Below are 26818 nucleotides of genomic sequence, written 5' to 3'. Positions count from 1 at the left end.
ATATTATATTTTTAAATCATAGCCTATGAGTTATTCCGATGTATAAGCTACATTATGGCAAAGTTTCATCAAATTCCGTTGAATAGTTTTTGCGTAAAAGAGTAACAAACGTCCAACCATCCAAGCTCACAAAAACAAACAATTTCGCATTTATAATATTAATAAGATTTTATTCAAATAAGTTATTACTATGTGAAGGAGTAATAAACATCCATCCTTACTCTGCATTTCTAATATTATTATTCGTAAGTAATAATATGTTACATATATTATGATCTGACGACCTCCTTAGCGACGAAATAATCAGTAACAGCACTTATGTATTATGTCACACAAGGTCAGCTAGAGTAACAACACGTTTGCAAGTAGGTACTATATAATACCAATTACATTTCCTAATATCCATCTGAGCAGTCCTCGGCGTGACCTCAAGTCGTGCTTAATCTACGCAATAACTCAGCAATAATTCAGTGTCTCATAAAACAAGTGTGCAAATATGTGTGACAGACAATTGTTAAGGGAGAGTTCCCTGAAGAAACCAAGTAAGCCTGGACAAGTGAGGAAGAGGAACAGACATGTGTCTATCTCCATACCACATAATGATAGAGACAGGTGTGTAATTATTGTAATCTTAAACACAAAAAATATGATTGTTTTGGATTATATTCAAGTCTTAAATTTTTTTATGTAACTGTAATGGGAAACAAGCTTACGACCCATTTAATGGTAAAAACTGTCGCCTATAGACATGAGGAACACGGATATTGCGAACCCCTAGCGGTGCCCTCAGATTAAAGTCATATCTCTCAAACGGGAGTTCGCCTTCAGCTGCTTATAAAGTTCTTCCGTGAGTTTGGATGTCTCTATCGCTCGGTGAAGCTGTAAAAGCTAGCTACGACCAACAGCATTAGAAAAAAAAACGGACATCAAGCGACATCTCGTAATGCCTGTGGTATCCCTCAAGTGTTGCATACAATAGCAATATGGAATGTCTCCCTACTATGTAATTTCACAGCCGAATAGCAAGCTGTTTCGGTAGATGAGTGATGATCAACAGAAACAGCTTGCTATTCAGTTAATATAGCAAATAAAATTAGTTTTGCTACCTCAGTACAACCAAAAATGCCCACATTTCACTAGGTAATAAATATACCTATATGAATACAACATGTCAGATGGCAAGAAACCTAAAAAATAAAACGGTTAACCCTTTTATTTAAAGAAATGGTTCAAGCTGTTTTTTTCTTAAGTTAATTGGTCTATTTCAGGTGATAAGGTTGGTCCAATTAATCATTTCTCAGAAATTGTCTGCAGATCTTTCCGCTAGGCCTAGACATCACATCTTTTAAGTCGAGGGAATCTTAGATTTCCCGCTCCCTGCAGTTATGCGGCCAGACATTTCTACGTGTATATCTATTTAATCTAGACTGGTAACATCTCCTGTAGTATTCTATTTCCTGTTTCACTGTGTTTAATTTTATGTCCATGTACATGATCTTGTTATTTATGTATTGTAGAATTATTAACATATTCATAAGAATATATATATAATACTTCATCAATCTTAAAAATATCTATGCAAAACTTATTTGCTAGTAACACCAGCTATATTTTCTTTTAAAATATTAAAGATGATCAAAAACAAATTACACCACATATATTGCAAAGTTTGTCGCACGATATTATGACTAATTCGAAAGTGTAATTCTGTTTGTAACCATTACAGCACCTTATCAAAATTATGATATACATCGCTCGTTTTAATTGCACAATGTGTAGCAGTCAAATTAATATCAAACTAATACTGATACGTCATAATCACATCACGTCGATTGCCTAAGTATTTCTTTTTTGTTATTAATAATTTGATTTTTATTATTTTGTACATTGCCAAGTACAAAGAATCTGATAGTTCACTTAAAATCATATGACACCAGTCTCATATCTTATGACGCTATAAATCTCTAAAATGGCACCTCCAGTTTGTTCCCTTACCCAAGGATATGGTGTTAAGACAAAAAACCAGAAGTATACTTTGTACAAAATCGTCAAGGTGTCTCACACATTTCAGTCAGCCGCAGATCAGCTTCTTTAACAGCATATTTCTTTTGGAGAGTAAGATATGGCTTAAAATAAAGTATACATACTGCTTATTATAAGCATACCGTCCTTCTAAACAGTAATAAAAGAGAGGTAGTACATGTCACACGATGACGTGATTTCCGTGGTTTTACCAATGCATAATGATGCATTTAGGTGACCGTTTTCACTCAACACTAGGTGTGCTAAAAGTTTGGTCATTCCTCTTACACAGAAAAAAATTTGAGCTATAGTTTGCCTTAGTTAAATTCCGTTTTAGCGTTTGTAAAAAGAATAGCTTTATATTCACGGACAAATTTATTTATCATGTGCGTCTTTTAATTATCGTAACGCAATTTATTATATACTGGTATAACCTCAAGACTGTATTTTTAGCGGATATACATCGTGTGTAAAATACTCTAAGATCTATTAAGTAACCTCAAAACAGTTGGTGTTATTTACAAATCATATTATAATAAACTTAGTCTAACAAACACAGATCGTGATATAATTAGAAACTTAATACATGATACAAATGAGTAATAAAATAACTAATAACAGGTCAATATCCTCCCCTCCGTCCTTATAAATATCTAGTTTTAATATGGATATGACTAACAAATACTATTTACTAAATTTTATTAGTGTAATTAAGAAGTAGATACCAAAGTCATATCTTTGATAATAGTCCACATATACATTATACAGTCTTAAAACATCAAAACGGGTTTTATATTAGATACTTATAAATCAATGTTCAATATATACTACAAGTCGATGGGCCATAATTACATTTAAATACTAAAATCATTTGAACGAGTTTTTTTTATCCCATCTTTTATTGACTTTGATTATTATATATGCAGAACACATATTAATTTTTACTTTTGTTGTCGTAAATAAAAAAAAACACTCTATATCAAACTAGAATACCCATAACCTAATGTTGTTCTTAGTATGATTAGTGGGTAGTTTTGCAAATTCTTCAGCATGCTTAAATAAAGCATTTTCAGACAGGTTGTTTTCATATATTTCAAACTTGTTTCTTTCAGTTTGTAGATTATAGATTGAACTAATTCAACCCGTAAAGTATTCTAAGGAGGTAACTAACATTATCTATCACTTCATTTTGACATGTAATCCTAAGATATAAAAGCAGTTTATGAAAGGATCACTTGTCTTATAAACTCCCGTACGTTTTATTTTCCTGTAACAGAGATTACATATTTCAGAGCATAAAATGTTTTTGTTGTCGGAAGTAAAATATATTTTCTTGTAGAATAAAGATGGCGCTATAATGCAACTGGCATAGCGCCATCTATTGGCAACATAAGTAATTAGCAAACCAATAAAGTCTGACACGAAACCAGCCGGCAACATCGTGAAGCCTTCACACAAATTATCGATTTTAGGAATATCCGCAAACAAGTTCACTGCATATCACCTGTGAGTGACAGTTTTTATTTCCAGTTGTGTCAGTACGTGATATAACCAGGCCATGAGAATTAGCACAACCGATTATTATGTGTCCCATTTCTGGAATCCTGGATTTATTATAAGTCCAACTCGAAAATATGTTGTCATGTGTCTGTAAACTGATTCCAATTGAACTTTAGACGTTTCTGTGTGAGAATATTTGTAAATAAACCATGGAACGTTCATCCGGGTTACATCGAAGACACTTTATAAGTACACATATGAATGATATCCCTATGGACACAATACGATTAGTGTCCCCTATTAATAGATTCGCTATATTCCAAGGGAACTTCAGTACTGATGACGATGACTATCCGGAGAAGTGAGTTGTTGGATTTGTTCGTAATTATTCTGTGATTAAAATTATCTTCCTGTTACAATTTACATCTTTAATTTAAACAGCTTCACAAGAGTCTATCTTTATTAAAATAGTCCATACTGATCGTACCGTATGAAAGGAAACACCATTACAGTAATAGTTTAGGAAAATCATGTAGTATGTATATAGTTAACAAAGAAATTAATGGAATTTAATAATGAATACTAAATCAAATTTTAAATTAAAATTATCGAAGGAAATTCATAAATGTTTTTTACTGCATAACGCAATGAAGCAATTATATCTTACCTATGTAAAGACAGTCAGTTATTTATGTGCCAATTAAATAATAATATTTATTAAATTATTATATATGTGATTATACATCCTTAATTTATTAAATGTATAAACTATATTTTTTTAATATTTAAAGCTACTAGACTTACTATTAAATCTTCTTGGAGAACAGAGGTTAGGGCTCTGAGATCTTCAATGTCTTGGCTATCTGCAGATGACCATCTACGGATCTCCAAATATAGAGCAGTCTTCGGGTTCTTTTTCAAAAATTCTGCAATAATTATTTTTTATACTTATATTAAAAGACGGTTAAAATAATTTAATTTCTTTCACAGGCCATACAAACGCAGGACGAAACTCGTCATCGCAGGGCTGGTGGTTCTGGTATTTATGTCAGCTCTCAGTGGCTACATCATCGGCAGTGGTGATTACAAAGCTAGAAAAGCTTTAGAACCACCTGATCCAGTGGAGCCATTACTGCCTTCGCCCTCCAGACTGCATATCTTCCAAAAAGCTGCCGTGTGCACAGATGCGCCTCAATGTTCACAAATAGGAAGGCAAGTATAATTACAATAATTATATACTAAAGAGTACAAAATTACTAATACCACAGATAACATAACTAATAGTAATTCAATAATAATACTGACATTTTTTTGGCATTACATCAGTAATGTCTTATCCACAATAATATTTACTATAGACCTTAAAAACTAAAACATACTGTTGATGATGATGATGTAATTTAATACTCATAATACAAAATTATAATATCTGCAATCCATGTACATTGTTACAAGGTTTTTTCATTACATTTTATGAATAGTGAGTAAAGTCGTAGGTACCGTTCATACTTAAAAAATGGCATCTTTTTAACATTCAGGACTTTACACATAAGTAATCATTTGATTCTGATATAGAAAATTAATAAACTATATTTAAATATGAAAAATTAGACAATATATTTATTGTTTAATTTTTCATATTTAAATATAGTCCTAAATGTTAAAAAGATGCCATTTTTTAATTTCATTAGTTCGTAGTTCACTTATTTTCCAAAAGACACTTCTATGTATAGTTAGATCACTGGGTCATAAACTACGAAATTTAAATGTTTATTATAATATGCGCCTATAAAAACTGTCGTAGCAATATTTTAATCATACGTAAAAAAGGTCTGCGATTGTTAAGAAGTAACATTTCAATTATGTAATTACTACATTAGATCTCCAGTATAACATAAAAAGTATATATTGCCGCAAGCGAAGAAAAACTCGATAAAAAAGGTAACGCCAAAAGCTAAGCCACCAACTAGTATAGAAATGATAGCCTGAATCTCTCTCTTATGTCCAACTATTGTCTATCATAGGTTATTGGATTGATTATTATTGTATAATGATAATGACAATAAAAAACAAAAATGATTAGGTATTAATAAATGATTATTCATATTTTGTCATGGTCTCTTAAGGCAATGAGCGAATTAATATAAATTACTTTGAGATTAAAATTTCTAAGGTGGTGCCTTAAAAGGTATCGCAAGTTACATAGTGATGATTCACTAGTCTACCTATATTTACTACTTTCTTTGTATTAAAAATACCTGGCATATTGAAATAAAATGTCATTATGACAAAAAAATTAAAACAAGTATACATATATTCTAGCTACAGGATATACTCTAAGTTCGACGACATTAATTAATACTTTGATGTTTATATAATTTCTACTTTGGATTTCCAGAAACATGAAGTGTTATTAATAAAAAAACATGATGTCATTAAATATTCAGATAATCAGTTATACGCTGACACAAATACATTATGATAATATAAATGAGTGTACGGCGCCAATCGAATGATGTTATGATCAGCAAAATAAAGTAATATAAAGTATACTTGTTACTTTAATAAGTTAACACAAGATGGCAGCTGTAACAACAATATTTTTATAATTAAACAAAACTTCATGCCCATAAATTAACATTGATTAATTTGTATGTTCGAATTTTGAATATTCGAAAACATTCATATTGGTTTAAAAATCTCGTAGCAATTAGAAAATAGTGGCTTCGATGTCTATAGTTTATGAATTGAGCATTGCATAGGAATACCTAATGCAGCGCGATCAATACATGCACTCTTCGATGCACACATTGATAAATAATGTTGCCACACCGTTGACTTTTACCTATAATAACGTTAATAATATGCAAAAAGATTTTGTAAAGAGAAGTAAACTAATATTTTACTATATCTACCTGTAGCACAGATAAATTAAATACATATACTACCTCACTGCTCTTAAACTGTGGAACATAGACATTAAAAATCATCTTTTATTAGCGTGTTTTTCCATGTGAATATAAAAATATATCATTTATTTACACATATCAAATTGAAAGAGTATGAATGTACCTACTTATTTTATCAGAAAAATAAGAAACTGAAAATCTGTGATATATTAAAATATTATTGGTTTTCTTTTTATTAAAGTGTATTTTTTTTTTTTTTAATGCGAATATTTAAAAATGTATTTAAATCTCCGAATCTTTAAATTAAATCCAAAAATTGAGGTTATTACCTATATGCGAATGTTTTATTTTTTTAGTGTTTGTTATGTGATCATTTCGGCCATTATTTGTCGAAAATGGTGGATTTATCTAAAAATACATAATTAGGTATTTTTTAATTTTAATCTGGCGTTACCAACCGGCTTCGCACACTACGAATTCTGTAAATAAACAAACACCCGCACCATAGACGTGCCCACCTCCAATCGCGTTGCGAGAATATTATCGACGCGCATGCGGTCAGTGACGTGTCTCGGGCTGCCTATATAAACGCGCTGCCAACGTCGCGCCGAACAAATCACAAAACCGTACCGTCAGTAACGTTGTCACTGGGACAAATTCTTGTGTTTTATTAAATAAAAATCTAAATTCATCGTAACCATGTCCGAGGCTTTCTTCGATGAGTACGACTACTACAATTTCGACCATGATAAGCACATCTTCTCTGGACACAGTGGCAAACAACGTACGAAGAAGGAGGTAAGCGAGCACACAAACCACTTCGATCCGTCCGGCCATTCGAGAAAGATCGTTACCAAAATGGTGAACACACAGAATAATAAGAAAGCGAACAACAAGAATTAGATACTTAAGTGTGTTAAATAATGACGATAAAGGCTTGTGTATGGACATATGATTTACCGAGCGAAAGGAGGTCGTTGTGGCAGACGCCCGACATAATTGGGCCACTGCTTCTCAAAAGAGATCAATGGAACATCCAATGCGGTTCCTGCAGATGCAGAAATTCCATGCGCATACATGATATAGGAAGCAAAACCGAGGCCACTCAGAGTTGAACCGGGAAGTGACTGCTGAACTATAAGTGCACACCAGTGATTCTATTTTGGACTTAACATCGTTCCATGTAACTGATCTCATCTCAAACTGGGCTTGTTGTAAAGCCCAAATTTTGCTGTGTTATTAATTCCTAGTTAGATTATTTTACATTAATTCTGTATCTTTCACGGGGTACACAAAGGACTGTAATAATAATTTAAGGCAATAAATATTAATTAATTAAACTAACTTTTTTGTTTTATTGAATTTAACTGAAATATTCATTATTTTGGCTCCAGGCCGCAGTAAATAGTACCTATACACCTACGTGTCTGACATGTTGTTTATACACAAAAATAACCTTGAAGCGCTAGCGAGGTGGCTAGCCTTGTTAATTCTATTATCATTTTGCACCGTATACATTGCTTACTTCATAATTTGCGTCGTAGAAAAACGGCAGAATTATGGTTATAGCATGCTACTGTTACTCATTGTGCACTCATAACAAAATACCTTACTAACGATTCTTAACTGACACCTTAGGTGGTTAAGGTTTTAAAATTTCCACATTAGTCGGTACAATATATGCATTACATCTGCCGTACGCCTCGCCTACTTGAACCGAGTGTTACAATAAGTGTATATTGACGAAGAATACTAATAAGAACACAACAATATGCTTTATTTATATTTTTTCTTCAACTTCATGACTTATCGTACATTGTGCGTGGCAGCCATATTTTGTATGCTCTTTTTTTTGTTCCTGTGTACCTTTTCTTATACATGTATAATATATACTTATCAATATACATACGTAACCAAATCAAGAGCTAATAAAATATCCTTTGGCCTTAAATCCAAATAGCTGGACATTATTTCAGAACCGCAAAAATTGTATCTGTCATTATTTCAGTTCAGTTCCATACACTTACATAATAAAAATAACTAAAAACTTCCATCAATAATAAATCTGTGGAAAAGTTAGTGATAATTTATCAGGTATAGACTGATAGATATTCAATTTGTCTCTACATTAGTATTTAGGTAACTGTTGATATTTATTTTCTTTATCTTGTGTGTAATTCTATTACATATAACAAACTTACAATTTTATTATTCTGGCCAGTTCGATTCGACGAATTATTTTAACAAATATCGATTGAAGCTGGACGTAGTGAATTAAAACTCCGGATTAATGTTACAACTTCAATAAACTGCATAAGGTTGTGTTACATGATTAAAATGGGGAAAAATAAGCATAATTATTATCATATTCACGGTTCATTTAAGAGTCATAAGTACTTTGGATCATGCTGGAAATCTCAATACATTTTTGTCAAGAAGAAAAATCTATAGCCTTTTCGTTTTTTAGAAAATTTATAGAATTGGTGGGGTCATGGAGAGGGATTGTATCTATTTACAAAATCTCTCATACAATAGACTGGTGGAAATAATAAATGGGTGGAAGAGGATTGTTAGTAATGGGCACTAATAGCCTCATTGCTTAGATTGCTAAGCAATGTCGGGTTGACTTCCACGCGGTTTCCTCAAGAAACCATTGTTATTTGCCATTTGCCAAGATGAGTTAACCGACCTGACTTCATGTTCATTTTATCATCCTCCACTGGTGCCCCGCCAGCGAAAATCATCAGCGCAGGTAGGCCATTCCATTACCATCCATACAAAAATAACTATATAAACTTGTATGACAACTTCGATATTCTGCATACATTTTGAATATTCTATTTATCGCATCAGACTATTTACAACACTATTTCTAAACGGATGCACCGGCATACATGGATACTATCAGTAACCTGCTAGTAGAATTATCAGTTACGAAATTATACGTCTTACAACAATACAGTAGAGTTCAAATTTGTAAATATGAGCAACAACTAATTATGGATATCACCTGCGTTCATCTCGAAATGAGTTCCAGCGTCTGAATAATAACGGTTCTGTTTGATAGTAGTTTTTGCTCATCAGCACGAGAACAGGTCAAGGACCGAATGGTTTTAGTGGTACTGAGGTAGACTATAAACATAGTCATGGGTACATGGAGACCTCACCTTTTTCAACATTGTTTGTTGTGCTAAGATGCGATTATTTGGTTAAAGGATCAGGTAAGGTAGGTAGTGAGGTTACTAACAGGGTACAAAACATGACTTTTAGTTAATCAGAATTGGCAATGCGTGAGGTTTGTCTCAGTACTGTGATGTTCCGTGTTCATGTATTTAGATGAAGGTTTCCACTTACACTGGGTAGATCGTTAGCGTGTCAAAATCAAACAAAAATTAGACTATATAATACGTATTATTATTCTCACAAATATTATTTTAAGGTTTCTTAAGCGTCGGAAATGAGCATATAACTAGTGCCTTAGTTGTCTATAAGCTACGGTACATGATTATTTACATAACATTGCTTACTTACCATTGTATTAAAAAAGTATGTAAACATCTTTTTACCTGGAATTAAAAGTTTATTATTAAGAAAATAGGGTAAACAGTATAGTGATTGCCCATTTAAGAAAATTCTACTGGTTTTATATGTATATAAATGTTTATTAAAATAATAGGTATGTGAGTGTCACCTCTTTGGTAACATTAATAGTTTAGCTAAAAGATCCAGTAGTAACAATTTAAATATATTGAGAAAACTAATAATTACAAGGTTTAACAAAAATAACCTCTAAAAGTATAGTGATTGCCCGGACCAGATAGTCATTGCCTCACGCATCACATAGTTATTGCCCACATAGCATTAACTGCTATAGTTACTAAATCTAGTTAAAAATATACCATATAAATATTAATTCTTATTGTTTAGGAATGTTGACAAACATTAATCGTTTAAGCAAAACAATGTCTCAAGTTTTAAAGACCTTATTTAATATTTGAGATCTTTTATAGCTTTTTGTACGTTAGTATACATTTCTAAACAATCAAAATCAGTGTCTTTAGCAGAATAAGAATCATCTACTTTATAGTAAAAATGACACAAAAACAAAAGAATATCTAAATCTTTTTGTATTTGTAGACTTACTACACTAATAAAAGATTTGGGGAACAAATAGACTACAAATAATACCAGCAGCCGAGAAAGTAAATAAAATTATTATTGATTATTTTCCATTTGAATGTTCAATATTATAAACGTTTCTAGAACTGTTTTCAGCTACAACTAGTCCTGCATACTGGCAAATATGAAAATTTGTCTCATCTGTATTGAAGACTTGGCTTATTACTTTTTCATCGACATAGCAACATATTTCATGGAACTGAATCTTTTTCAGATACAATGAGCTTGATTTTGTTCGAACACCTTCAAAACTTCGTATACTTAATTTAGGATGTCTCTTTAAAAATACTTTCCACTATCCAATGTCAGGCCTATTATTCACGAATGGATTAGGTCTTGGATTTTCCTCTAGAATTTTTTGAACACTGTCCAAAATAGTTTCTTTATGCCGTGGAAAACCTTTTCGTGCTGAAGTTGTTATGCTGTCGTCAAGAGTAGCTTCTTCTATAGCAGTTAAAATTGGCACTGAACCCAAGCTGATTTTGTGTCCTGAATTATGTTAAAATATGGAATTTGTCGATCTGAAAACCTGTCTTTGTTATTTTGGATTTCGGTGATTGCCTTCTTTAGGTCTTCCCGTTTGTATTTTAACTTGGTAACCTTAGACATTCTATAAAGAACTAGATAATACTGTTACGTAAATGTATTTAACAAAAATAAACTTACTTTAATAGAAATTGCCCGGGCAATAGCTGTACCCAATGCCAATGGCAATAACTAAATACCGATATGGCAATCACTAAAATTCATCTAAATAAGATTTAGTAATTGCCCACCCCATCTAACTCCTTAAGAGGTAAATTTTACATCACAATAACTTCTTGAAATTACACTATAAAGCATTTACTAACTTATTCTCTATAGCAATAAGTTTAAAATGGAGCTAAGTTAACACAAGAAATTAAAACAAAAAGTGTATCCTTAAGAAATTCTTTAAGAAACCTACTTTTTCCGATAAGAGGCATACCTGTTGTCAACAAATATGCCATAACACCATGTTTTTCTTTAAATTTTGCCAATTTATTATTAAACGTTCTACTAGAGGATCTCTTAATGCCATCCAGCGAATTTAATTCGAATTAACTCCTTTATAAATAGGTTTAAATGTATCATCTTCTTACTGTGGGCAATATCTATATACTGGGCAATCACTGTAGTGTTTACCATATACAATGTTATCCAGCCTGTTACAAAGGTCAATCAGGTCTTGTCGAATGGGAGTGGAGCCAAGAACGCTGGCCGCGTTTCCACACTGGATAGCTATATGACAGTCAGTTGCGCAAGAAATCGGGCAATTCTCTGATCACAAGCAGAGGGGCAAATTTGGATCAACATTTTAAAAAAGCATTTTCTAGAATAGAACATTGGATGTCAATAACATATTACTATAAATTTACATCTCATCTCATGTATGTATGTAAATATTCATACTCTATAGTAGTTACAAAGACTACCTTTACTAAATAATTGATATTGTCTATTTACAATTTACATCAAACGGTATCAAGGAACATTTGCAAACGATTCATGCGAGAAATAAAATAAAAAAGATATAAAAACTTTACGCGATCGTTCGTTGCCTTCTGCCCGAAAAACAAAGTAAAAATTTGCGGATGCGCGCGCAGCACGTTCGCGCCAAATTTCTTTAGCGTAGGTTAACAATGTATAGTAGTGATTACTTGCTTTATGGCTTAGGTTTCGGAAATCAAAAACCAACTACTTGACCTCGATGTAAACCGTAACATAATCACAGGCTATCTAGTAATCTTGGTAAAAAAAAGTAGATAGTCTAGGCAATAAAAACCATGAAATAATATAAAAAAGCATTCAAGACTGGTGGAATAATTATTATGGAGGATATTTTATGGAGCACAAAATAAAAATGTTTTGTTGTTTTTACATCACATTAAGTGAAGCGTGCATAAAGTGTCAATATTTCCTCACTTCTTATACCTAATATGACATTAACCAGAAGGACAGAATTTAAATAGAATTGTTAATATTTAAACATAAGTGCCTATCAATACAATGTTACATCACTGCATATAAAATTTCCACAGTGTCTAGATTTCAAGTGTTCTATCTAAAATACATGACCTACATAATAAGATAGTACGTAGTAAGGGAAGGAAGTAAAATATACTCAAGATCTGTTTAGTTTTGGAAACATTCTAAACAGTTTACATTTCAATAAATACGACATGGTCATAGTAGATTGTTAGTAAGTGTCCACGTTACTACTAACCAAACCAAACTAAGCTTTCCTTATTGGAAATTATCGTGAGTAATAAATACCTTTACTATTATTATTATTATAATTTTTGGTGAATTCGCCACGGTGGGTTTGTTATGAATCGTAATTTCTGAACGCATCTATTTTGATATATTTCCGAACGTCAAATTCCTGTATCCCGTATTGTTATTTATTTGTTTGTGAGAATACGAAATAAAAAGATTCAATACAATTATTATTATTTCATATTATTTAAAATAACAGAAAAATAGTCACAATAGTGACCTGACTTTATTCTCATCGAATCATCTTTTACTAGTGTTCTTTTACTAGGATCAGCATTCATACAATAACAAAAAAACAATTGTTTGGGTTGTCTGCTCCAATTCAATGATAACAAACAAAATGCTCGTCTCGACTACCAGTAAACTAAAATGTTCTAGTTTACATACTTCCCGAACAAAATTGGCACTATTCCATAGCATTATTTATAGATATATTTTAACCTAATATTCACAAATTACAGCATTTAGATACGTAATACTAATAACAGCTATATGATAAAATTGTTTATGATATATATGAATTTAAAACGATTTTGCAAGCATTGTATTTAAGTAATATAGAGTTATATATTTTTTAATTCAAATGTCTAGACTCTAGAGACAATTCTTCTATCTATTTATGATATAGATTAGTTGATAAATAATACTTTGTATGACAAAATTAATACCTTTATCATTTTTTACGTGAACATATCTTGGACAGTGGAGCATGAGACAAAACGTAAACCAACACCCTTCCAGAATTCATGGAAATATGTGTAAGACCTATTTCATAATTTCGCTATATCCGTCTTTAGGATAATCTTTACAACATTACTAGCAGCATTTGTAATATTAGTATGGATACCCGTAAACTAGACATTAACAGAATTTAACACTAGCGGCTTGTATATTTGCAATTATTGTAGAGTAGGTATTTTTAAAAGACGATAGTTCTTATGGATATGGACTTGTTGCTCACTGTTAACGTAGCTGTTAAATGAAATCAATTATCATTTATGTGGAACATTTTATCCGTTAATGAACGTCAAATTTTTGTATTATATTTTTCCCTACCGCCTAGTTCATAAGAATTTTAGAAATTTCAATTAATTTAAATATCTTTGTTGTTCTTCCCTCCGAAATTAAACATAGTAACATAAACTAATATGTACATTAAACATATATCTAAAGTAGAATCACTATGAGCAAGACATAGAGGTATCAATAGGCAGCCTCTATAAACTAAAAGTATTTTTATAACAGATGGGGGAAAATGCTGCTAGATGCTAGGTGACCTTCTGAACGCTTTTGAAACGAATAATAGAAAAAAAGAGGGGAAAGGGAAGACGAAGTTATATAAAACAGATAAATTAAAAAGTTTAAGTCGTGACGTATCAACTGTTCAACCGCACTCGAACTAAATGACAAGATTTCCAGCGACATGAGCACGCTTAAATTATTAACGAATGAAGAATCTCTTGATTTTTTTCATTAGGTACAAATAAAAAAAATCTTATTTATATTGAAACGTCCATTATTTTATAATACACAGTACAATATGATATATAATATATTGTACTGTGTATTATAAAATAAAAGTCATTGAACCCAGCAAGCTATAATTAACTCTATAATGAAAATAAAACAATAATATAATGACCAGCGTCCACTAAAAAAATGGTTTCCATTATGTTCTTAGAAACAATAGGTATAGGTATACATCTACATAATGCATTTGACATTAATGTGGTTTACTTCCCACGATTAACAATCGTTTGTATTATTGTATTGCAGTCTAATATAAAAGTGTATTGTTTTATTTCTTAGATGGATAGATAGATAAATATTTACTTTAGATGGCTATACATTTTTAGAAACCTAATCAATTATAGGAGATACCTATTAGATATGAATATTGTCTGCATATGTGGTTTAGCCTGTCTTCTGTCACGTTGGATTCCAATATATTGTAAAATATATAGAATCTATACATACCTAAATAAAATTGGAGTGTCTGTTTGTAATATTGAAATAACCGTTTTTTACTACATGCATATGAATATAGATACGGTACATACACCAAAATAACATTTTGTACAAATATTGTCTCTCCGTCAGTTTGTCTGTTTGTTCCGGCTAATCTCTGAAATGGCTGGATCGATTTTGACGGGACTTTTTTTGGAGGAGTAACTTAGACTACTTTTGTTTTAGAAAAATAAAGTTAAATTCCACGCGGACGCAGTCGCGCGTATAGCTAGTAGAATACTAAATATGAATAGTCATATTTAACATTATAAATGTGATAGTGTATGTATCTCTTGTTTATGACTAAACAAGTTTTAACAAAATTAGATTAAATCACGAGGTCGGAGATACACTACTTTCTACTAATAATTAACTAACTAATTTCTATGATTCATACAAAGACAAAATCCAAACCCTCGTTAGGCGTGTTCGACTATTTTAATAACTAGACCCTAGCACTTACTTAAATGAGCAACTTGATTAATATAGGATTTTTCATTTCAGGGAGATCCTATTGAAAAATGGTTCCGCTGTTGACGCGGCGATAGCTGCTATGTTCTGCAATGGGTTGCTCAACCAACAGAGTATGGGTCTTGGAGGTGGATTCTTCATGACTGTTTACATTAAGAGTGAGGAGAAGGCATACACTGTAAACGCGAGGGAGAAAGCACCGGAGGCTGCAACCAAAGACATGTTCCACGGCAGCTACGATAAAGCTACTAAAGGTATGTTTATGTTTTATTTACAACATGGAATGTTTTATTTACTACTAACCGTTTTATTTATATCTTGAGCGTTTTATTTATAAATCTAAAGTCATATGTTTAATTATATATCAAATTCATTTATTCAGTTTAACCTCTTATGCATGACTAGATGTACCCGCGACTTGGTCCGCGTAAATTGTCAATACTTTCATATAACCTTTCATCTCCCCTTTCAACCCCTTACAACCTCTTTTTCGGAATAAAAAGTAGCCTATGTCCTTTCTCAGGTTCTACACTATATGTGCACCAAATTTCATTTAAATCGGTTCAGCAGTTTTGGCTTGAAAGCGAGATAGACAGACAGAGTTACTTTCGCATTATAATATTAGTAATAATAAGGATGGGGTAGCTACTTCAGTTGGGACGAATCAAAACAACAATTTATCTAATGTCAATAAATAATTTTGACTTTGACTTTGAATTAATTCCGCTGTATTACGCATTTAGGTTAATACATACGTGACTTATAATTGCATGCCATAACGATGACCCACAAAGATAACACATGATGGAATATTTTACGCGTATTTATTGAGAATATTCTGGATGTGTCGTCATTGTGTATTTTATCAGTAATTGTAATTGCGCCCACATTGTCTTGTATGAAACAATTGTTCAAACATTATCATGAATGGGAACTTATGAACAAAACATTTCTGTATTAATGTAGTGATGTACCTATCTACCTATATAATTTTAATTATCTATACAATGTAATCTCTTTGTATAGTTACGATGTAGGAATTGAGAGCTATGAACTCCAATTGATTTCAACTTATAGATAAATACTATTATTTTATTATTTGTATAAATAAACATACATTTATTTGCCTTATATTATTATAGTAGGTCTTTCCATTTTTGTATGAAACAGGCAATGTATGTGGAAATGTGTCACAGACTGAAAAGTCTATTATGCTCTGTGGTTCCGCTGTCCCTTCCTGCGTCGCTCTTGTGAATGGTGTTACAAGAAGACAGTGTAAAATAAGTGGAATAAAGGTTAACAGTACATCGTATTTGTATTTACGCCTTTTCAAGACGTTAGCACACAGCCAACCCGAACAAAATATACACATAGACCGATATGAAATGAAATCAAATTGACCTCACATTAAAATAAGGAGGCAGGCTAACACTGGAAGACAAGAGATGAGTTAGTTCAGTACCTAATCATAATTAATATAATAGTAATATTAAGAACAATAATAATAAAGTCTCTATAATGACGTGCATGTATGAGTTACTAAACTGAATAAAGTAAATCCTGTATAATAATAGAAGCCAATAACACTCGCTTCTCTCTGTCTACACGGTAAAGGATTTGTCGTAAAGATAAAAATTAAGTGCATACCTAATGCGTCACGCTAAATACGCAAAACGTACTGATATGAAAAAAATAAACGAAAAGTATTGTTGTAAAATAAACATAATCATAAATAAATTTAAAACGTACTAGCTGCTGTCCGTAATTCCGTCTAATTTTTTAGGATAAAATATAGCCTTTGTACATCTTCGTGACACAACCTATCTTCATACCAAATGTTATTCGCATCTGTTCAGTCGTTTGTCCGTGAAAATATGACTAGCAAGCACCTGGGGTGGAAGGGGATTGTTAGTGGTGGGAACTAGTCATCCCATTGATGGCAATGTACCATGTTAGATCGACACCACGCGACACGCACAATGCATCGACATCTACCTGGTATCCATCGTGATAAATCTTAATGATTTGCCACGATGAGAAAACTGACCTGACCTCATGTTCATCTTATCATTCTACACTGGTGCCCCGCCAGCGTATACCGTTAGCTCAGGTGGCGGCACCATTCCATTATCATCATTAAAAAACAGATCATATAGTCCGCATTTATAATATTAATGTGTAAGTATGGATTTTATAATATAATTCTTTATTTACGTTAGGTATAAATAAAGAAATGCAGATTTAAACTCGTATAACCCTACCTACTTATCTAGAGAGTTGGAAGCTTTTGACCTATTTCTCATTACAGAGTATAAGGCTAGGCTATACAAAATGAGTTATTTTTCATATGCGCATGGTAAACCCTTGCAAAATTAATCTGTTAAAATGTCTACAATAAAATACTGTACAGATTACCATTTAACCACAGATAGCATATGTATTGTTAGAGAAACTAGTTAAGGCTCGGCCTACTTCCTTATCGTGTATTAAATATATAATTTATTACCGGTATATTATGAGTTCATAAAAACACTGTAACCTTTCCATTTGATTTGCTACACATGTAAAATACGAAACTAAGCTGTATGTACATGTAACTACTTTGGATTTCAATAAGACTAGTAGGCGGTTAGTTAAGAGTCATTTTTCTACTACACTATGTACGTTAAATTACTTAAGTAATCACTATAGACAAAACAATATTAATCTATCCTAAATTTGACAACAGACTTTAACAATAAACCAAAGAGTAAAAATGCGTATGTGTGTCAAATATATGGTAATGTTTGTAATGTTTTAAAAAATATTAGCACACTGCACTCCTTGCCATTAAAGCATAAGTGTGCGTAATTTCATACACCTTTGTCGGCACAATTTTCGTAAAAATGGGTAAAAAGTTCTTGCTTCACGTATTAATATATATATTAACGAAAAATCGTTCATATCTATTTAATTTCTAACTAACAATATTACATATGAATAAATCTGAAGTAGGTACCTATCTATTGCACTGTAAGTCAATAGAGAGTAAATAAAGAGTATAGACTATTAAAAATAAAGTAATATACACTTATTTATTTGTGTTAATAAGTATTTACTTCTACGAGATGTATTATAATAATCATGAACCTGTGTCAACTCAGACCGCTTAATTGATCCATTGTCATCAAAATTTGTTTCCTTAACCGAGTACCTTATATATAGAGTATATTTATAATATTCACACAGTTAATAAACAAAACATTATTATTTATAATATTCTGTTTGTGTAATATTAATATTATTAATTTATTCTATGTTATTAATAATATGTAATATAGCTACTTGACAAATTGATGGTACTTGAAAGTTCCTTTTACACAGATATGTTTCCTATTGATATTACGGAATAAAATAAGGCGAGGAGACATGTAATAGAATTATTTTTTTATTTTATGTTTTGGATTAATGCAAACGAAATTACTAATGATTTCAATAGCTTAACATTAATTATCTAACGCTGAATCCTAAGAAAATCGACTTATTAATTGCTTGGTAGATATAATTATGTTGTGTATATTCTAATTCATTTTTAATAGCATTACAAATTCTAAATTCAAACGGGGATCGAAATTACGACAGCCTGAGCCGAGGTTCGAAACCCCTTGCGTTGCCCTCAGACTAAAGTCGTATCCGTCGGGCGGGAGTTGGCCCTCAGCCGCTCCATAAGCCGTCGTCCCTTATTGTCCGGTGAAGCTATAATGGCAGGCTGCGGCAAACAGTATTAGAGTAGTCAAAAAAAATCTGATGAGATTTTTTTTGACATCAATCATTAGTTACTTACTACTATTATAAATGCGAATTTGTATCAGTTATATTTTCACAACTAAACACTTGAATTTACATTAAGAAAATTTGGCGTGAAGATAGATTGCATACTGATTATGGTTATCAAAAACTATAAGTGAAGTAGCAAGAAACAGCTAGCCATATATAATATGTTAAAGTAGTGTACACACACTTTCTCACGTGTGGTAGCATCCCTGCAGAGATAGTTGTTGAATGTTCTATTTTGAATAGGTATACAAAAAAGAGTAAGAACGTTGAATATTACCGACTGTAGGCAACTTGCCAAAAGGGTTTCGAATTAGTTATAATTATCGGAGAACTGTATAATTATCTAAGAAGAATGGTAAAGGAACGATTATGTATACGTACATAAATATATTTTAAAAGTCAATAAGTATGTGTGAACTAGGAATACACAGAAATTATAAGGTTATTAACTTAAACTCTTGATATGAGTAACGGTCTAGTTGACTCGTATCGTATATACTGAGGTAACTAGGTGTACAAAACAGAACAAATAGGTATGAGAAAAGAAAACCTGAATTAAAAGTGAAAAGGTCTTGCGAGATACCCATACCTGATACATATAACATAGTCAATATTGGTACTTAAAACTCTGCTTTGATATAGATATATCAGTTTTTCTAAAACCATTTATTTTTATTTTTAATATGCATATACCTAGTATATAGTATATAGTAGTATATATATATATATATAATAGTAATAAACAGGACAAATCACACAGCACCATTTAGCAGCGCTTGTGATATAAGTATTTAACAACTTATATAAATATCAATACATTGGTTTTGTTTTCTAAATACATACATAATATACATTGTGAACAGCCAGACCAATACAAACAAACATACTCATGAATACAAATGTTTGTATCGTGCAGGAATATTATAATCTATACCTACTGTAAAACAAAAAACAGACCAACTTCAGTTTATCAAAGTATTTACGTTAATATTAAGACCAACTTTATCGAGCTGTTGACATAATTTATTGATAGCTGTATAGTTCCCGCTAATTTGACCTTATGCGCTTACTTTGTTACTATTGAGTTATACTAAAGTCATTGTTTGATTTTGTATTTTTGTATTTCTTTATAGCAGCCAATGTTAGATAAAATTTGTTTTGAAGACTACAAAGATTTGTTCTCGGTGCAAGTACTAGATATATCTATAGTCACATTATCTATTGGCTCTGCCCTTATGAGAAACAAACAAAAATAAATTTCAATCTAACACAATAAAGCAATTTTGTTTTATAAAACAATATTATGTTTACAATTATTAGTCTAGTCTACTATAAATTTGTCGATCTTTCTATAAAATTCGTAAACCAGTACAACCACCTTTCAAGACAAAAATGTAGTAGATGTCACATCATAAAATGCACTTATATAAAGTATATAAAAAACTATATCTAAAAGTTAGATTTTGTCAACATTAATTACTGATAACGTACTATTTGTTATCTGATCCACGAGAATATAAAATTAAATAAATATTTAGGATTTCCAAAATGTTAATCTCGAAATCGTAACTAAGATATCGCTCGTGCAAAATTTCTCTAAAGCTTTCTCTTGAATCTGGTCCAGACAGCTGCGAGCTCCGAGCTGCAAGATAATGCTGTCAACTTTTCAATGTATTGTATTAATTGCTTTTAAGCGAAGCGGGTATTGTATTAATATACAATAATGTAACTTAACAATCATGCTGTTATTTATATTTCTAATGGTTTTATATATGTAGGTACCACCGCTACCCTACTGTACCTACCGTTACCCGATGGTTACCTACCCTACCGCTCTTATTGAAATTTCAGTGGAAAGTGCAGCTTATATTATTATTCATTTATGAATTTAAAGATAAGATTTACTACTAAATCAATTTTTTAAATTCATAAATGAAAACCATTTTATGAATGCTATAAATAATAACAAATATTTGTTATTATTTATAGCATTCATAAAATGGTGAGAGATATCATGGGTATCACATGGTAATATGATCAATGATTTCCGCAGTAGTGTTTGTGTTTATAGGCGATTACCACTTACCATCAGGCAGGCCGTCAGCTTTTTTGCCATTCCATTTACATAATAAAATATTTTAATTATATAAAAATGTGAAAACGTTCTTATATAAATTAAGTGTTAAATGATACGCTATATTGTTTTTGAACACGCATGTAGGTAAACGTAAAATGCAAGACTTCAATTTCGTAATACCTACATTAAATTGAACAAAGATATAAAATTTACAAAGGTCAGTGACATGATGTAATACCGGATATTGGTATTCATTTCATACAGAACACTGCATTTTAAATACTATTTCAACATATCTATTGAAAAGGTTGTCTAAACAGATTTCCGACTCGATAAGTAGATAGGCTTTTAGACTCGATAAGCTAAAACAGCAAGTTATTGTAGAACTAGTGGCACAACCCGGCATTGCACGGGTGTAAAAATAAAGAGTACTCTACTTTATTAAAAATAAAATATCGGTCATGTTATACGCATCTAGTATTCATATAAATGCTATAATTTTTTACTGCTAAGTAGTTTTAAATAGCTGATAGATTTTTTAAAATCAGTTATATGTTTATTAAGTTTCTCAGTTGCAAAACTAACAATAAAGTCTGCCCTCTCTATAATATCTTCACGGTTCAATAAAGGAATCACTGCATGAAGGTTGACCTGATACACATGGTGATATGTACATAGCTAACAACAATGAAGTTATTAATACCTATTAATTTTTAACACTAGTTGTGTTAGAAATTAACTATGTCAGGTTGAACTTCCATGCGGTGTCCCGAAACCATCGTTGTTAATTTATGACAAATTCAATAATGATGTAATAAGGAGTAACATAGGCTACTTTTATTTCAGAAAAATAAAGTTAATTTCGACGCAGATGAAGTTGCGAGAACAGCTAGTTAGTAACTAAAAATTGTGCACCCGCCTGCGCTAACGATTTACGAGGGCGAGGCACCAGTAGAGGATGATAAGATGAACATGAGGTCAGGTCAGTCAAGATCAGTCAGTCAAGTCAGTCAGGTCCATCAAGGTAAATTTCACCACGAATTTACCACGACGGTTTCCAGGGAAAAGCGCGTGGAGCTCAAACTGACATTGTACCAATATTAGCCATGGGGTCATCTGCCTACGTTACTAATAATCCCCATTACCTCATTTAATATCCTACATTATATTAATCCTCAGGTCCACTGTCAGTTGGTGTCCCTGGTGAACTGCGGGGAATGTGGGCGGCGTATAAGCGATGGGGCAAGCTACCATGGGAAAGTCTATTGGCTCCAACCCTGGACATCTGTAATACCGGCTTCGTAATGTCCAAAGCGATGTACGATGGCCTGGAAAGCGCTCCGTTTATTAAAAATGACCCCCAACTGAGGTAAATCATGAGGAAGTTAGATTATTTAAAGTTGTTACCGGTAGTACGTAGTTTCCTTTACATATGTTATAACAATACCTATGCCAACTTAGTTACTTATATAGAACATCCAAAACCAGCTTTTAAAGGAGATTAACTCTAATAGTTTAGATGCAGCCATCTTTTTTGGGATTGTTCACCGCTAAACTTCAAACTTATTTCAACAACTTACTAACAAAACAACTGTGTCGACTTGTCCTCGATAACTTTAATGAATGTTAGTTTTAATGGCAACACATGAGTGGTAACACGGGCGTCGCATTTTAATGAGTCCGTGATACTCTTCATCCTATATTTGAGACGGTTACCACTTACCATCAAGGGAGCCGTCATCTAATTTGCCTTTGAGTTAATTATAAAATATCTATTTCATAGTAAACAATACTACAACACCGCCAAAGGCCAGTTCCACCGGCCAGGCTCGACAGTGAAGCCAGGCGAAGCACTATGCAATACTCTACATCGCATTGCGGAGAAAGGTGGAGATGAACTGTACAATGGAAGTCTGGCGAACGACTTCGTGGAAGACTTGAACAGAGTTGGCAGCATCATTACCGCTGACGATCTGAAGAACTACGAGTGAGTGTGTAGTTTAATACTTAAGTATATTTAATCACTTTACATACTTACCTTACATTTATACATAAAATTATCGTGTCACAATGTAGCATACTCCTCCGAAACGGCTTGACCGATTTTTATGAAATTTTATATGCATATTCAGTAGGTCTGAGAATCAGCTACTATCTATTTTCATACCTAAAAGTACCCCTAACCCCTAGTATTTATTTTACTGTTTGGATACAATTTTTTTTGTTTTATTTTTTTATAAAATATGCCGCATAATAAATACATGCAACCCTAAGTTTTTACCCTTCTATTACCACCCTATTTAATACCTACTTATGATTATAAACCACTTTCACCTTCAAGACACAAAGTAGTAGTAATTAGAAACTATAAATTTTGATCAAATTGATCACGTAGTTGTGTTTGATTGTATGAAAATTAAAAAAAAATATTTTACATTCGCTTATTTCTTGAAGAATTTATTCAGTTTCATGGTTAAATAGCTTTTGACTTACAACTGACCCCCGTGTAGGTATGTACATATTTTAAATTATGGTAACACACTATAAAAGAAGTCATAAAGTGAATATTATTCAAATAACATACTTATTATGATTCTGCGGACGTTCCACGACTTAATCAACTCATAGGTAGCTGTAACTATAAACTACGCTTCATTATAATACAATGCCGATAACGATTTCCCTATGCAAGTTTTTCGTATTCAACACATTTGTGTAAAAAAACATCGAGGGTTTGTTTTTAATACAATGATATCACCATCTTAAACAGCTGAGTAAACGTTTTGATTGTACATGAATAAGAGTGACTCACTTCTTTTCAATAATTGTGAAATTATTGTCGATAATGTCATCATGTGATATTTAAATAGATCTATCATTAACATTGTTTTTACGCAGAGCTACCTATGTGTATTACTAGTGTATTGAGAAATACAAAGAATTTAGTTTAATATTGACATAATGGTTATATTAATGAAGTATGACATTGAAAATGTGTCCAAACAGCGTTGTTCGAATATTCTGACGCGTATGTATTCTCTTATTATTCTCTAGCAATAAACATGCTTAACATTTCATAGAGATATTTTGATTCTATTGATTCCCTGTCCTATTCCAATAGGGATCGATGTCCCGACCCCCAAAATTAATCTCAGACTAAAGTCATATCCGTCAGGCAAGAGTTGGTTTTAAGAAAAGAAAATAGTTTTTTTTTAATTCAAACAGTGTCTTGGCCTTACCTAATCTTTTCTTTTAAAGTCTGGATGAGAATAACTAGATAGAGAGTTTTACATATTATATTCCTGGAAGTATTAACTATTCATTTTTTTATTAATCTACTTTAGAACAATTTTAACAACTAAAATAATAATTTGAAATCTAGAAACAAATTCTAAATATGTATTCAGACCTGACTTATCAGACTACTCAAATAGCCTCGTCAATTTATCGACATAACTGCTGTGGATCACGTACACACTATTCGATTTAACTTCATCATTGAAGCGTAAATTAGTACGTAGCTATAAATATAGTAGGTATAGCTACAATAAAGTACTTGTTAACCCTGAAAGAGGCTAATGAAAAAGGTTTACAAGGTTATATGTGTATCGTCGATTATTTTATTACTGTTCATTGTAAATTACTTGCTTAGTAATATAGGAGGGGAGGTTTTTTTTTATAATATACTAGTACTGTATTATTAGTAATGCAGATTGATATCCATGCGGTCACATATGAAAACAATCTAAATTGCTGCTAAAGTCGTCATTTTAAGTTACTGATTACACTGAAAAGATAATATTGTAATAATAATATCCCTGGGCAATTCACACAGCGCCATCTAGTCCCAAGCTAAGGAGAGCTTTTGTACTAGGTAACTGACGTAAACACATGTTTTTGTAAGTACGTACATAATATACATAGAAAACACACAGACCGATATGAACACTCGTACTCATGAATAGAAACGGTTGTACCGTTCGAGGAATCGAACCCGTGACCATCGGAATTAAAGCAGTGACTTAAACCTCTATACCGCCAAGGCCGTCAGAATTGAGTTAACTGATATGATTATATTCTTATCTCATTTTGTGCTGCCCAACCAGCATGCTATTATAATAGAGCACAAGGATTATTCCATACCATTCCACACCTATTAAAAAACCTAGTAATATTGAGGAACTTATTAGTAATAAATAGCAAACAGCATCTTTTATTATTAATTAAAAATATATATCAAATGTACAATATTTGTTAAACTGACATAAACGTTTCTATTTTGATGACTAGGTAATTTCGACATATTGTATTGTTTTGTATAATTGTTATTAGGTTTTATATTTATGTTGATTTAACATTTCGTAGAAATATGATATATATATACTATTTCATAATATCAATTTGTTAATATATATAAATTTAATATCTTATCACTCATACTATATTCTTAGATATATTTTGTATTTTCAACAACATATTATGATCAAGATAGGCCACGAATATACGATACGGTTTAACAACTTTGTTTATTTACAATGTTATTGATATGCGGTTATTTATTATTATTTTTTATTTATTTTTAGAATTTAAATTACATTTTCGTTGCATAACATTGAATGAGTCACTACTTAATAGAAATCGTGTTTCAGATTTTCTAGGTACTCTACTCTATGCATACTTTCTCTTTGACTTAGAAGGATAGGTTTTAAATTTTTTTCTACATGTGATTTAGTAATATGTAGACGATATATATTTTTAGTTGGTGAAATACATTTACATGTACATTATTAATTACAGGGCACAAATTGTTGAACCTCTGCTAGTCCAGCTCGGTAACGGCGACACTCTCCACGCGCCGCCCCCGCCAAGTAGCGGCGTCATACTCGTGAACATACTCAACATACTTCAAGGATACAACTTCACATCCAACAGTATCAACACCACAGAGGACAAGATACTCACGTACCACAGGATTTTAGAGGCTTTCAAATATTCCTACGCAACAAGAACTAAGTTGGGGGATCCTCTTTTTCTTGATTTAAAGGAGGTAAACTGGACTTTAATATTTAAATTTGATAAGATATAAATTTACACAGAGATTTAATAAACAGATAAATACAATTACACTAAATGAGTAAATATAATTGCTATGGATATGCGACATTCGATGGTTCTGTCTGTACTGTAGCGTTTTTTTAAACTTTAACAATGGTAAAAAAGCTGTCCCTTTACCTGCTGAATAGTGGTCATTATTACCTAAATGTCATGGACAGACCCACAGGCTTTACACATAACTTAAACTCCACCCAAAATGTTTCATTTAGTCCTTAATCTTTTAAGGTAGGGAGGGTAAATACTATGTAATAACATAGACAGATCCTAGTATATATTTCAGAATTAGGCTTTAGTCCCATAATCTATTGTAGGTAGCGAGTATACTATATTATCTAATAACGTAGAATAATACTTATATAAGAAATTTTTGATCTTCGGTGCGAAGACATATTCATCCTCAGATTACTGTAGGTCAAGATCTCCT

At 31.8% G+C, this 26818-nt stretch overlaps 2 protein-coding genes across 3 annotated transcripts in view; both read left to right on the top strand.

Annotated features, from left to right (window-relative positions):
* Positions 1 to 26818, top strand: part of LOC131846745 (glutathione hydrolase 1 proenzyme-like) — a 49095-nt gene that overhangs the window by 18159 nt on the left and 4118 nt on the right. Inside the window, exons 1-6 of one of the 2 annotated variants that reach the window (XM_059196127.1) lie at positions 3589 to 3883; positions 4513 to 4734; positions 15420 to 15640; positions 22459 to 22648; positions 23063 to 23266; positions 26077 to 26326. In XM_059196127.1, the coding sequence (XP_059052110.1) occupies positions 3732 to 3883; positions 4513 to 4734; positions 15420 to 15640; positions 22459 to 22648; positions 23063 to 23266; positions 26077 to 26326 (1239 nt within the window). In that variant the 5' untranslated portion in view covers positions 3589 to 3731. Of the gene's footprint in view, positions 1 to 3588; positions 3884 to 4512; positions 4735 to 15419; positions 15641 to 22458; positions 22649 to 23062; positions 23267 to 26076; positions 26327 to 26818 lie in introns of those variants that run through there. The other variant, XM_059196128.1, reaches the window with a different exon arrangement.
* On the top strand, positions 7032 to 7775 carry LOC131846746 (nuclear protein 1). The gene has a single exon (XM_059196129.1). The coding sequence runs from the start codon at positions 7131 to 7133 to the stop codon at positions 7332 to 7334; it is 204 nt and encodes a 67-aa protein (XP_059052112.1). The 5' UTR covers positions 7032 to 7130; the 3' UTR covers positions 7335 to 7775.

This window comes from Achroia grisella, unplaced genomic scaffold (genome assembly GCF_030625045.1).
Source record: "Achroia grisella isolate CSIRO2021 unplaced genomic scaffold, CSIRO_AGI_Agris_v1 utg512, whole genome shotgun sequence".
In the NCBI taxonomy this organism is placed as follows: domain Eukaryota; kingdom Metazoa; phylum Arthropoda; class Insecta; order Lepidoptera; family Pyralidae; genus Achroia; species Achroia grisella.
The sequence above is the reverse complement of the archived record's forward strand: the minus strand, read 5'-3'. Positions and strand labels throughout refer to the sequence as shown.

What these genes read in the sequence shown, in the direction of transcription:
- LOC131846746 (XM_059196129.1), top strand. Translation starts at nt 7,131, where the DNA reads ATGTCCGAGGCTTTCTTCGATGAGTACGACTACTACAATTTCGACCAT.